Source organism: Cyprinodon variegatus, unplaced genomic scaffold (genome assembly GCF_000732505.1).
Source record: "Cyprinodon variegatus isolate N-32 unplaced genomic scaffold, C_variegatus-1.0 Scaffold819, whole genome shotgun sequence".
In the NCBI taxonomy this organism is placed as follows: Eukaryota; Metazoa; Chordata; class Actinopteri; order Cyprinodontiformes; family Cyprinodontidae; genus Cyprinodon; species Cyprinodon variegatus.
The window spans coordinates 18,243-32,709 of NW_015151272.1; the positions used below are offsets into that span (position 1 = coordinate 18,243).

The 14,467-nt window shown below is 38.4% G+C and overlaps 1 protein-coding gene across 1 annotated transcript in view; it reads left to right on the top strand.

Annotated features, from left to right (window-relative positions):
* Window positions 1-14,467, top strand: part of LOC107098888 (NACHT, LRR and PYD domains-containing protein 12-like) — a 22,684-nt gene that overhangs the window by 5,742 nt on the left and 2,475 nt on the right. Inside the window, exons 2-8 of the mRNA XM_015396766.1 lie at window positions 1,630-3,418; window positions 5,628-5,813; window positions 7,356-7,529; window positions 8,786-8,889; window positions 8,945-9,017; window positions 10,489-10,665; window positions 12,075-12,248. Coding sequence (XP_015252252.1) covers window positions 1,630-3,418; window positions 5,628-5,813; window positions 7,356-7,529; window positions 8,786-8,889; window positions 8,945-9,017; window positions 10,489-10,665; window positions 12,075-12,248 — 2,677 coding nt within the window. The remainder of the gene's footprint in view (window positions 1-1,629; window positions 3,419-5,627; window positions 5,814-7,355; window positions 7,530-8,785; window positions 8,890-8,944; window positions 9,018-10,488; window positions 10,666-12,074; window positions 12,249-14,467) is intronic.

Sequence of the window (14,467 nt, forward strand, 5' to 3'; positions counted from 1 at the left end):
TACTTTTGGGCCAAAAGCAAGCTGCATTCCATGGCAGCTTGGCAGACAGAGGCAGTATGCATTAAAGTAAGCTCAGACTGAAGAAACACACATGGTGATAAAGGAGAGAAACCCACACAAAAAGAAGTGATGAAATTGTACAGCTCACTGACGTAGTCAGCAGTGACTGATCCTATTTTGCAGGTTGGAACCACTCACAGCACAGAAAGGCACACTCGACACAGGGCATCTGGCCAGGACGTGAACCGGATCCTGTCCATGTAGTTTCTCCAGTGCCTGCAGCCATACTTAGGGTTTCTCCCCTGCCCATGGTCGTCTCCATGTCAGGGCCAGAACATAAGTACCCAGTATTCATGGTAGACAAACAGATTTCTCAGAAATTTTATTGATAACTGAATCGTGTAAGTGGCATCGGGGTTTTAGGCAGAAACCTCTGCGGGTGGAGAGCACAGTTTGGTGACCACATCTTCTGGGAGTGAATGATCATGAATGTTTGAGCCACTAATTTCACTGATTACAGATGCCTGGCTGCCAATGGTTGAACAGAGAGTCACAGAAGCCAATGTATCTGTGGTTGGAGGACAGGTATGAGATCAGAATGGAGCAGATTAATGTAGGCAGGATGATCTGGTGAGAGAAGCCATAGCTGATATCGGTGACGTGGTGGGTTCTCAAAACCAGGAGGTCAGGGCCAAAGGAGAATCCAGGACGGAGTCGGGTCACAGTTCCAGGTGCAGTACACAGTGCGGCTAACAGGCTGGACAAGGACAGGCAAGCTGCCCTATTCCGGCCAGCCAGGTGGACAGGAAACAGTTCCGTTTGGTACACAAGCAGAATCAGGCAGGTAGTTGGATAAGGTAGTCACATCAGGCAGAAGACAAGTCAGACAAACAGATCAGACAGGAATAGGCAGGCTGAGGTCCAGAGGCAGAAAAGACTGGGATCGGGTAGTCAGAACACAAGAATGCTCACCAAAGGCTTGAAATTGTCTGGCACTGATGACTGGTCTGAAGACTGGTTATATAGTGACTACTGCAGGTGGATAAGATGAGCGGGTAATGAGGACTGTGTAGAGCTAAGCTGGTATGTGAAATGAGTGATCAGACCAGACATCATTGATTATGACTTTCCATGGCAATTCTTCTATCATCACAGTTGTTTCTTTCCTCCCAGTGCTTCTGCCTAAAACAGCCATAAAAAGGCCACTGATTGCTTATTGTGCAATCGAGCTGAGGGGTGTGGGTGCAATAATTACATTTCGCTGTACCAAATCAGGTAGTCCAGGTTGTCACTGATGCACATAACAATGAGTTAATAAAACTTAATATAAAGCAAACATTTAATAGAATAAAAAAATACTTCATATGTGCACTGTATAAAATCATACAAGGTAAAGAAAACAACTTTGGAACTAACCAAGTATAGCTTCAGTCACACTTTGACACTGACATGTGATGTTCTACAAATTAACAGTGTTCTGGTTTTGACCAATTTCATCTCTGGCATCACAAAATCAGAAGTAAGAGTGCTTATAGTGATAACACCTTCTAAATGTATAGATGGTTTTGTTCCAAATTTATCAGAAATAAGTATTTCTTTCCATCAGTTGTCTTTTCTTCTTTGTTGCAGCAGATGCTTGTCTGCAGGAGGTTCTAGAGGACCATAAGGTCAGTCTGAGAAGGAGATTTGAATGTGTGGATGAAGGAAGTGATGGAAAGGGAAATAGAACCCTCTTCAACAAGATCTACACAAATCTCTACATCACAGAGGGACAGAGTGAAGAGGTTAATACTCAACATGAGGTGAAGCAGTTAGAGAGAGCTTCCAAGATCCAGGACCTCCATGATTTTCCAATTAGGTGCCAAGACATCTTTAAAGCCTTCCATGACCAACATGGAGCCATCAGAGTGGTTCTGACTAACGGCATCGCTGGTGTTGGGAAAACCTTCTCAGTCCAGAAGTTCACTCTGGACTGGGCAGAGGGCTTGGAGAACCAAGATGTCAGTGTGGTGGTTCTGCTTTCCTTCAGGGAGCTGAACCTGATCAGAGATCAGCAGCACAGTCTTCTCACGCTGCTCCATGTTTTCCATCCAACCCTCCAAAAGCTCCCAGCAGAGAAGCTGGCTGTCTGGAAGCTTCTCTTCATCTTTGATGGCCTGGATGAAAGCAGACTTTCTCTGGACTTCAATAACAGTCTGCTTGTTTCAGACATCACTCAGAAGTCATCAGTCAATGTTTTGCTGATGAACCTCATCAAGGGCAACCTGCTTCCCTCGGCTCTGGTCTGGATAACTTCCCGACCTGCAGCGGCCAATCAGATCCCACCTTCCTGTGTTTCCAGGGTAACAGAAGTACGAGGTTTCACTGATGCCCAGAAGGAGGAATACTTCAGAAGGAGGTTAAGTAATGAAGAGATGTCCAGCAGAATAATCTCCCACATTAAGACCTCCAGGAGCCTCCACATTATGTGTGGAATCCCTGTATACTGTTGGATCACTGGTACAGTTCTGGCAAACTTGTTTTCCACAGAGCAGAAAGGAGAGCTGCCCAAGACCATGACTGACATGTACTCACACTTCCTGCTGGTCCAGAACAGGAGGAAGAAGAACAAGTACCAAGAAGGACATGAAATGAGATTTCCAGACCTACTGGAGACTGAAAGGGAAGTTCTTCTGAAGCTGGGGAGAGTAGCATTGGAACATCTGGAAAAAGGTAACATCATGTTCTACCAAGAAGACCTGGAGCAGTGTGGTCTTGATGTCAAAGAGGCCTCGTTGTACTCAGGAGTTTGTACAGAGATCTTCAAAAGAGAGAGCGTGATCTTCCAGAAACCAGTCTACTGCTTTGTTCATCTGAGCATCCAGGAGTTTTTGGCTGCTGTCTACATGCTCCACTGTTTCACCAGCAGGAACAAAGAGGTGGTGGAGAACTTCCTGGGAGGAAAATACAATGAAACATCTCTGGAGGATTTCATGAAGAGAACCATGGAGAAATCCCTCGGGAGTATAAATGGTCACCTGGACCTGTTTTCTCGCTTCCTTCATGGCCTCTCTGTGGAATCCAACCAGAGACTTTTAGGAAGCCTTTTGAGTCAGAGCAAAAATAGTCCAGAAACAATCCAGAGAATCATCAACAATCTGAAGGAGATGAACACTGATATTTCCCCTGACAAAAGCATCAACATCTTCCACTGTCTGATGGAGATGAAAGATCTCTCAGTTCATGAAGAGATCCAACAGTTCCTGAAATCAGAGAAAAGATCAGAAAATGAGCTCTCTTTGTTCCAGTGCTCAGCTCTGGCATACATGCTGCAGATGTCAGAGAAGGTTCTGGATGAGTTGGACCTAGGAAAGTATAACACTTCAGAAAGGGGACGGCGGAGACTTGTTCCAGTGGTGAGAAACTGCAGAAGGGCTCGGTAAGTCCAGATGTGATTCTTATTTAGTTGATTCTAATATTTTATAATTGAATATGTTTATCATCGAAATCAAGATCCAGTTTTCATTAGATTTTATTTTCAAATGGAAAGAAACAAGAAGAAAAACTATGTTTCATTTAAAGATTGTTTTCTTTAAAATTCCAATCAGCCACAGGCATTTGACAGTTTAAACTCATTAATACAAATATAATTTTTATACGGCACAAATTCACAACGAAATTTAATCGCAAGGAAACTGTTTAAAAGTTTATTGGAGTGTTGAAAATACATGGTGAGGTTCTACCTGCTGGGTGTTACTGCCTGATGCACCTATACCAGGGCCTTGAACATGTGTGCCTTGCACACCCCTGGGCTTGAGCAGGTCATCATCTGGGGACCACGAGTCATGGATGATTTTCTCCTTTAACCCTAGTACATCTCTTGACAGTCGAGCGGGCAGGGATCTCTCCCTGCCACCCTCTAGTGATGCCCTAGGTTTAAGCCCCCCACCCCTATCTCTGCTCATTAGCCATAGCCACAAACTGCCAACTCTGCCTCCTCTGCCAATTTTCTGATTGCTTTGGGATGTCCAGCCTCAGTGCATTCAAGGTTGCAGAGAAGGCGAACCTATACATTCCCTCCACTATGATAGGGCATGTAATGGCTTATGTGTACCCATGGGACAGTGACTTCCACCAGGAGTATAGTTTTGCATGGAACTGACCACAAGATCAGGTCTGGCCCCAACTTCAGTTTTCCTACCTGGGAAACTGAAGTTGTTTCCCCAGATTGACCCCCATTGCTCACTCACTGCCAGGTGAGAGGAGGCTTGATGGTAATGTGCAGTGGGCAGGTTTTGGTTTGTCTCTTTTGAAGAGGATGGGCAGCATCACTGGTGCAGGAGGTCTGCCGTGAGCCTCCTGTCTGCATGCCTCTGCCGCCTCTGCCAGCCTGCTCAACACCAATTTGTGTCTCCTTCTGTACCTGGCCACTTCTGCCACCACCATGGCTCTCCGCTGCTCTTTTGAGGCTTTCAACCAAAAGGGGTCTCGCCCTTCCCCATCCTGCATGACCCTCTTGGACACTACCCAACACCTCACCATGTTTCAGGCTGCTGACTGCCAAGTTGACCTCCTTCTGGGCTTTCCCATATCCTTCCTGTTTGTAAGTGGAAGTCAGCTGCTCTCACCAGTTGCTCGGTTGGTTTCCTCATCTCCAGTGCCAGTCGGGTCTTTTCCGGCTGTATCCATGACTGATAGATAGCAGTCACCACTGTAGCATATTCCTTCCAAACAGCTCTACGTCTGACAGACATCTTGGTAGGCCCATACTTCTTGATGAACAAGATAGCTAGCTTGTCCATCTTGTCTGCCAATATAGAAGGGGCCTTGCACATCACATCTACCTACCAAACCTGCCTGTGTAATGAACTTTGAATGAAAGGCTCTGGAGTGATCTCCCACTCTCATTATGTACCCTTGATTTTGTTCAGGCTTTTAATAGCAATCTCAAATGTATCAACTCCAGAGTAGCAGCTTTTTTATTAAGACTATTTTATAATCATGTTATATGTTATTTTATCTTTTAATTCTGCACCTTTTTAAAGCACTTTGTGAGTTTTGTGGAAGGTGCTATAAAAAATATACCTTTATTTATATATTTACACACTCTCAGAACTATTCTCACAAATTTTCAGATAGGAAAGGAAGATTAGATACAGATCTAAAAATGATCCAAAGCAAAACAAAGGTGATGTCAATTAACTCTTTTTGTGAATCCACATTTTTCCTGCAGCAAACAGCAAATAGACCTCAGCATGAATGACAGGGATTTTACCAATAAGCAGTGAAAAATGTTGGTGTTAAAACCATAATGTTGTTCTATAAACATATAACCTGAGCTATTTGAACCCCTTGCACATCTTCTCAATTATTCTCCATCACTACAATTGTATGCAGCTTCAAATGAAACCAGACTCACAACAAGTCCACAACTCAGTCATGACTGTAAGCATGTTCATTATTATCTAGGAACCATAGCTAAATAAGTGACTGAGAAGTGTTACTGTATAATGTAAAACAAAGGAAATTAAGTTAAAGTCCAGATATTCATTAGATTAAAATATTACTATTTAGGAATCATTTTTAGTGTGCTCCTATAATATAGATTGCTTGATTTAATTAAAGCTGACTGTTTCTTTTTTTCACAGACTTGTTGGTTGTTCACTTTCAAAGACTGAGTGTGAAATTGTCGCCTCTGCGCTGAAGGCCAACCCTTGTCATCTAACTGAACTGCACATATACGAAATCTTTGGATGGAAAACACATGGTGACTCTAAGCTGAAGCACCTGTGTGAGATACTGGAGAGTTCAATGTGCAAACTTAAGATTCTTAGGTTAGTTTTCTCAGTGTATCCAACATAATTTGCTGATACTTTGACTTTTTAAATAACTAATTAATTCTTCCGTTTTTTTATAATCCACCATCCTAATGTATAAATAACGATTTATACAGGTGTTAACTTTGTAAATTAATGTTTTTTTTTCTTATTTCAGGCTTTCATTTGCTCTTCAGAATTGTTTATTTTGATATACAAAAATATTTGAAGTATGTAATACTCTTTGATTTTGGTTTTGAAAAAAATCTGAGAATAAGAAAACACGTCGTCTTTAATACTTATGTCTTATTCAGATGTTTTCATGAAATTTATTTTGTTTCTCTGCAAGTACTACAAACACAAGCACAAACAGCTTAAAGAAGTCTAATAATAAAACAACATAAACTGAAATTTGTCTTCTTTTATCAATAGGTACATATGAAAAAAATGTACCACCATGATTCAACCCCTGAGCTTTGTTCATTTAGCATTTTCCATAGGATGTCTAAAAATAAATAAAAACATCATGCCAGAATTCCATCACAATAGATAGGTATGAATAATTTCAGTGCCTCCTTTTCATTTACATTTTTCACTCTTTTTACTACTTAATTAACTTACCATGGGAAACCTAAGTCAGACAGGTTTTATGTTAGATGTGAACGTACCATAATAAAGTGGTTCATGAGAGTATGGGATCATTCTTCTCCCAGAGAAAATCTAGCTTGAACATCCTGAAAACAAAGACATAGGGCCCAACGCCAGAATCTAACCAAAGCACAGAAAGGACTATATATTGCTTATGAATATATTCCTTACAATGACATTTTGGGATTGGTAGTATAATAGACATGTTGGGTTTGAAAGGTTATTAGCAGGTAATATTTTGCCTCCAGTGATCTTTAGTTAGTATGATCAGAGATGGACATTATTGGGACTCAGACAAACTGAAAAAATATAAACAATCTTACTCAAGCACCACCACTGAGCACATTCATACCTGAATTGATTTGAATGTTGATCTGAACTGTGAAACTCTCTCACATTTCATACATAGGATTAGTTCATTTCTGTTTCAAATGTTCCTAATGTTTACCTGAGGAAGAGGTTTTCAAGCCGGAGCTTTTAGTAGAGCTAGACACTGATTCCTAATCATGCAATATCAGAGGTCTGTTTGTATAACCTATTAGCTACACTCAAATAGACATTAGCCACACACATGGATAAAGATAAAAACAGAGCACAAAACCCAAATTGTTTAACACACTCCAGCACGTACTCTTCAGACACATACTTGAACACAGATATACTATCATATTGGAATTTGGTATAAAAAAGTCCCTGAAAAAGGTGGGGCTCTTTTGAAAGCATTGTGTCAGAGAAATGTACTAGACTGTTTTTTGAATGACATTGGAATTTGAAAATAAATATGCTTCCTTCCCAGGGAGTATGTGATCGTTCCAAAGAGAATCTTATGATTGTCTTGTTTTAATCTAAGAGAATCTACCACTTTCAACCACAGTTCAGCTCATGCGTTTTTTTTGTTGTTGTTTTATTTAGATTGGAGCCTTGGAGTTTGTCAGAGATTAGCTGTGCTTCTCTGGGCTCAGCACTGAAGTCCAACCCTTCCCATCTGGAAGAACTGGACCTGAGTCGGAATATCCTGCAAGACACACTACTGAAGGAGTTCTGTGGTTTTCTACAGACTCCCCTCTGCAAACTGCAGGCATTGAGGTAAGACACTATGTCTTAAATTAGTGCTATTTCTGCCTTTTCGATACTAGAGAAACTTTATGACAAATACTATACTGATCAATTAATAGAAATTAAATGTCTTTTTTCTTTTGAACTGGATTGGCCCAGCTGATAGTTCATTCTTCTTTGAACTTTCTTCCATTTATATGTCAATAATAAACAAAATAATAAAAAAAACTTGTTAAATATTACTGTGGAGTTACAGTCATTTTCCAGAACTTTCTAGGATATGTGTTTGGTCCTCCTGTCACCAAACACATATCCTGAACAATCTCATGTGGCTACACTAAGCCCTAAGCCTAAAGAAACAGTAGTATACATGTAACTATACACTTTTAAAGCTACCAAAGTAAATTTGTAGGCTAAACCTCAGCAGGCTAAGGATCAGCTGTTAGGCCTTTGCTCTTGGTTTGTATTTGAGCAATGATCTTCAGTTGTCACCATTAAATTGTTATCCATGCCGGGTTCACCTTTAACTCTGCTGACTGAAAAAGGGTATAGAGAAATCTGTACTCTTCAGTGATGTTGGTGTTATATATGCTTGTGTTATTTGTTGCACTATTTTTTTTATTTCTCTCTTCCTAAAGTGTAGAAAAAAACCTATTTGGTGTTTTGTATTATCTTTATTGTTCATTTATTACTTTATTTCTTTTAACTTTTTACCCCAGCTTCCCTCTATTCGTTTTAATCCCTCTCTTCTGTCACAATGCCATCTGAAATATTTCCCTCAGCCATTTCTAATAAAGGTTTCTCTTTACAGACTGATGGAATTATGGCAGACCATAATGCTCCAATTGTTAAAGTGAATCTGTTAGGATTCTCCTGGCAGTGTAGCAGTATAACAATGCAGAGTTGTACTCTGCCAGATGAGAAATGATCAAAATAAAAAATAAATGAAAAAGTTTAAAAATTAAGATTTATTCATTCCACTAGCATATTATTAATTCATTGGCAGTAGATAGACAGAAAGCAATAAAATAATAAAATGTGTTTCAAGGTATGGACTTAAATCTGCGTATTACTGCTATTGATACTGATTGATTGATTGTTACTTGTATATTTATATGTTGTATTATAGCCCTGACCTCTGTGATGTAAACTAATAAACTAATCTTAATGATAAGATAACATATTCTGGTTTTATTAGTTTTACTTTCTCTGTATATCTGTGATTTTTACTTCATTCCATGGAATTAATTTTCTCTTTAATTCTAAATGTTTTACTCTTTATACAGAATGGAGGACTGCAGTTTGTCAGAGATCAGCTGCGCTTCTCTGGTCTCAGCTCTGAAGTCCAACCCATCCCATTTGACAGAACTGGACCTCAGTGTGAACAAAGATCTNGAAGTCCAACCCATCCTATTTGACAGAACTGGACCTCAGTGTGAACAAAGATCTAAAAGATTCTGGAGTGAAGCAGCTCTGTGGTTTTCTACAGAACCCCCTCTGCAAATTACAGACATTAAAGTAAGTCACCATGTTTTTGTTTAGTGCTGATATTTCCGATGCAAATTGGTTTTAACTTTATACTGCAGACATATGGCTGATATTCAACAGATCCAGGTGGAGCCTTGTTTTCATTTTGTTTCTTTGGTTGTATCTCTGGCTATCATTTTAGTGTCAGTACCTGGATGAGGATATAAGTTATGAAATTACAAATAGAAGGATTTAAATCTTTCTAAAGATTTTATAAGATTAATTCCTTTTCAACACAATCCTCTTTTTTGCATCTTGCAGCTAAAAGTATGAAAACACAGTCTGATATGAGAGGATTTCTATTGTTATTTGATGCACTTTGATATATTTGTGCGTACTTCAACATTCAATTCAATTCAGTTTATTTCTATAGTGTCATCTCAAGTCATCTCAAGGTACTTAACAGATCACCAGATCATACAGTCAAATTGATTCAAAGTTTTCTATCTAAGGAAAACCATTTGATTGCATCAACTCAATGACTCGAATGCAATCCCTTACACTAAGCATGCTTGTAGCAACAGTAGAGAGGAAAAACTCCCTTTTAACAGAAAGAAACCTCCAGCAGAACCGGGCTCAGTGTGTGCGGCCATCTGCTGAGGCCCACTGGGGTTCAAGAAGACAGAAGCAGAGCTACATAAAAAGTTATCATAGTGGAAATCATAGCATAAATTATTATAAATATTACAGTTATTATCTATAACCATTTCGTATCTGTCATTCTATCTGTCTGTCCATCTGTCATCCACCTACCTTTTTATCTCTTAAGTTTTGATTGCCCAAATATTGATTACAATATCTGGTATAGTCATGCCTAAAAATGTACATATTTAGTAAACCTTTGGCTTTTTCATGTAAATATGTATGTTAGTATTGGTAAAACCTGCAGAAAAAGCCAGACAGTGAGAGTGGCTTGTTTTTTTTTTGTATTGTGGGCTCATTTTTCAAACCAGAAAAGAACACAAGGGCAGACTCTTCATAAAAGGGCCATATTGGTCCTCCTTATATTGATGACTGTCTTAAAAGGGTGCCAACATCAGACCGGCTTGCAGTTACTACTCCTATTTTATGGACTGTGTCTCAATAATCTAATTAAAATAGATAAAAAATAATGTAGGTGTACATTAAATAAATGTGTTGGTGTCTTTATTTGTAGCCCTTTTCATTACTAAGCTGGGAGGTTGTGCCACTGCATTCATATTTGCATCATCTGCTTTGCACTGTGGTGAACAGTAATGGTTTCTTAATATCCTCAAGTGGCCTGTGTTCACATTGTGAGACATTTGGTCAAAAACAAATCAACTAGTAATCTTTATCAACTTGTTATAATGCTTTACGTTTATTGGACTGGATCACATACATTCAATTCAATTAGTCATTTATTTTTATTATATATTTGCTTGTCTCTCAGTTTTAATCTGTATAAAGTTAGCTTTAGCTCTCATGTCTATTCTTTGTTTAGATTGAAGCTCTGCAGTCTGTCAGAGATCAGCTGTGCGTCTCTGGTCTCAGCTCTACAGTCCAACCCTTCCCATCTGACAGAACTGGATCTGAGTGGCAACATACATGTGAAAGATGCTGGGGTGAAGAAGTTTTGTAGTTTTCTACAGACTCCTCTCTGCAAACTACAGACATTGAGGTAATATTTTGTATTTTATTTTGGTGCCAATATTTATGACAAAGTTATGTTGACACTAAGCAGCAGAGATATATCTGATATGAGAGGCAGTGCTTGTAAGTTGCTCTAAGCGCACATGTTCTGTGGTCCCCACACCCTGTCTTTAGGCCAAGACCCACTTATGAATTTCTCAAATCCTTTGGCATAACATACCTACTAAATTTTATAAATTGAAATTTGGAACATCAGAATATCACATCATAAAATGTAGGGAGGCCTGTCAATCTGTTACCATATTTAACGGCATGAATGTTAACCCTTAACTAAAAATGAATCCCAAATTATTAATTAATTGATTTCTTATGGCATTATGGCAACCACAAAGCTTGCTTAATTTTTTAAGGCAACCAGACTTTTGAAAATGTTTCTACATCTTTCCAGGAAGGCTCTCTGCTCTCCACCTCCTACATGTAGATATTCATCACTATGGGTGAAACTGGGGAGCACATGGCACAGCCAGCTTTCTCTTGGGAAACATTATCAAAGTGTTTGCAGAGGTCCGAGAGGTCACAAATCTGGCTAGGTGTTCATATGGTCCTTTCTTTCACGGTTCCCTTCTGTTCCAATTGTGTCCTGGCTGTGTTTTGATAGTTTTAAAGCAAACTAGTATTAAATAAGCCACTTAGCAGATGTATAAAGAACGTCACCATCTGCATATAGCTGAATAGTACCTGAGCCGTGTAAAACCAACAGGGCAAAGTATTGAGCCTTGCATAATGCTAATATGATGGTCAAATGTTGGGATGTGTCTTAGTCAATTTTAATGGATTAAGTGTGCTGGAATTCAACTATTATTATTAGAATAACCATCATAATCTAAAGAACTTTTAAGGTTGCACATATTTATGGAAAAGCCCCTATAGGTAAAAAAAATTGTATGTTCAAGATGTGATATCTCATAAAAAAAAACTCAGAACCCGGTTTAAATGAAACACCTTGTGTAAAGTTTGTGATATGGGATTTAACCCAGCTTAGAAAAGTGAAGTTTAGCTCCGTCTGCCAAAAACACTGTTATAAAAACTGTATAAATAATCAACAAATACATAATTATTTATTTATTTAACAGCCATTATTATTTAGAAGAATAATTTAAAAGAAGTGAGAAGAAATTTCTAATTTAATTAATAGACACATTTTATTACGTTATCAATATTTGTTATTATTTCCTACAAATATTCTACAGACCTTTTCTTTCTTTTTCTGTAAACCTAGAGTAATTTTGGTGCAGAACCTGAGTTTGTATGGATGGAGTTGAAGTCAGCAGATCTTAAACTCTGTTAGCGTAAATGCTAATGAGAGCTCTTTCACTCATCTGGTTTTTAAAAAATGCATGTATTGGCTTCAGTTCACATGTTTTGTTCTTTATCCAGGTTAGAGAACTGCAGTTTGTCAGAGATCAGCTGTACTTCTCTGGCATCAGCTCTGAAATCAAACCCCTCCCATCTGACTGAACTGGACCTGACGAAGAACAACCTGAAGGGATCCGATGTTCAACACCTGGAGAATCTTGTAAAAAGTTCAGACTACAAACTGCAGACTCTGGGGTCAGTAAATGGTTTGAGTAATCCACACTAACCACATAAATAATTATACCTGTTTAGTTTTAATCTGATACAAATGTAAATCTTTTTTTGTTTGTTTAATGGAGCAACAGTTGACATGAGGGCAGCAGTAAGTCACCCACTATAAGAAGCCCTCATCAGTGGAATGCATAGAACACAATCCGCAAAGGCAGCTAAAGGAAATAAGAAGTCTAAAATTGTGGATTTCTCACCAGTGGAACTTAAAACATTCTTGACGCCTTATGAGGATTACCAGAATATATTTAAGAAAAGGAGCAAAAAAAGGGAGATATAGCTGACAGATACTACCTCAATATATGACAATAACATAGCTAATAATTAATGGGTGTGGGTGGGCTTCAAATGTGTCTCTGGTGATTCAACAGCAGTAAAAAGCATGTAGCAGCAAATCAAGATCAAATATAAAAATACAATTAAATCTGATAAGGTCCATTTATAAGCTACTGTTATGTTTAAGTTTTATCAATAGAAGTACTTAGCCTAAATCATTCAACAAATATGATTATTCATATTCAACAAGTTGAACTTGACTGAAAATGAAAAAAGAGCAAACATGCAGAAACTGGGACATTTTTCTTTCTCTAAAACTCCCTGTTAAAGAGGCAACTCCTTCAAGGTATTTACATTTTCACAGAATTTTTCAGTCTGACTTACTGATTACTCCAAAGGGAGTTAATAATAACAACTCTTTTGAACAAATGACCATTAGTTTCCCTAATCCAAATTGCAAAGCCATAAAGCCTATTCTTTTTGTACGTTTGTATCGTCCACCAGGTCCTTACTTATTACCATCTGATTTGTTGTTGAATATTGACAGGGTAATCATAGTGGGGGATTTTAACATCCATGCTGATATTAAAGATGATAGCTCAACAGCTGCCTTTAATGCTATCTTAGACATTATTGGATTTGTTCTAAATGTGAATAGTCCCACACATTCTCATTTTCAAACTTTTTCAGCTTTTTATTTATTTAGTTTTTTGGACCTCGTACTGACATATGGCATAGAATGTGAAGAAATAACAGTATTTCCTCACAACCCTGTCCTCTCTGACCACTTTTCAATAACCTTCAGGATTACTTTAACAGACTCCTCCTCCAACAAAAGAAGGTTTCATTTTGGAAGATCATTATCAGGGAATGTTATACATTTTAAAGAATCTGTTTCACTTTCTCTCTCCTCTATGTCGCTGAGCAGTGCTGCAGAGTGCAAAAGCTTAGTTTATTCCCCTTCACAGGTTGATGATTTTGTTGATGGGGTTGCTAGTTCTCTGCAAACTGCCTTAGACAACACAGCTTCTTTAAAAAAAATGAAAACCTTTAAAAAAGAAAGCTTGCTCCCTGTTTTAAAGCAGAGCTGCACAATCCAAAGCAAAATGCTAGGAAACTGGAAAGAAAATGGTGCTACATTCCTATGGAAATCCTACCTAGTCTCAAAATATTGTTTACTGCTATATAGGAAAACAATTCATAAAGCAAGAGCAGCATACTTCTCTTCATTAATAGAGGAGGATAAAAATATCTTTTTAATACAGTTGCCAAACTCACCCAGAGCCGTGCTCTGTTGAACCGTCCATCCCACCCGCTCTTAGCAGTAATAATATTATAAGATTCATTTTAAATAATATTGATTTTATTAAGAAAAAGGTCAATAGCACTCTTCTAACTAGGATTGATTTGTCTCTGGAGGGTGAGGCAGCATCTGAGATAGCCTTAGAATCTAAACCGGGTTTAGACTGCTTAGATCCAGTTGAACTTTCAGAGCAATGGTTTCTCAGCAAAATTATTGTCTTCATTTAAGCCTTCAACTTGTGTGTTAGATCCAGTTCCAACCAGGTTATTTAAGGAGGTATTCTCTTAGATATCCTCCTCCATTTTAGATCTGATTAATCTATCTCTGTTAAAGGGATACATACCAAAGGCTTTTAAGATTGTTGTAATTAAACCTTTGCTTAAGAAACTGTGTTTCTTACCCAGATGACTTGGTCAATTATAGACCTATATCCAATCTGCCTATCTAATTTAAAATTCTTAAGAAAGTAGCTGCCAAAGAAGTGTGTGATCACTTACACCATAATGAACTTTTTGAATACTTTCAGTCTGGCTCATAGCACTGAAACCGCTCTGGTGAAGGTTGCTAATGATATTTTCATGGCCTCAGATAATGGACTTCTATCTGT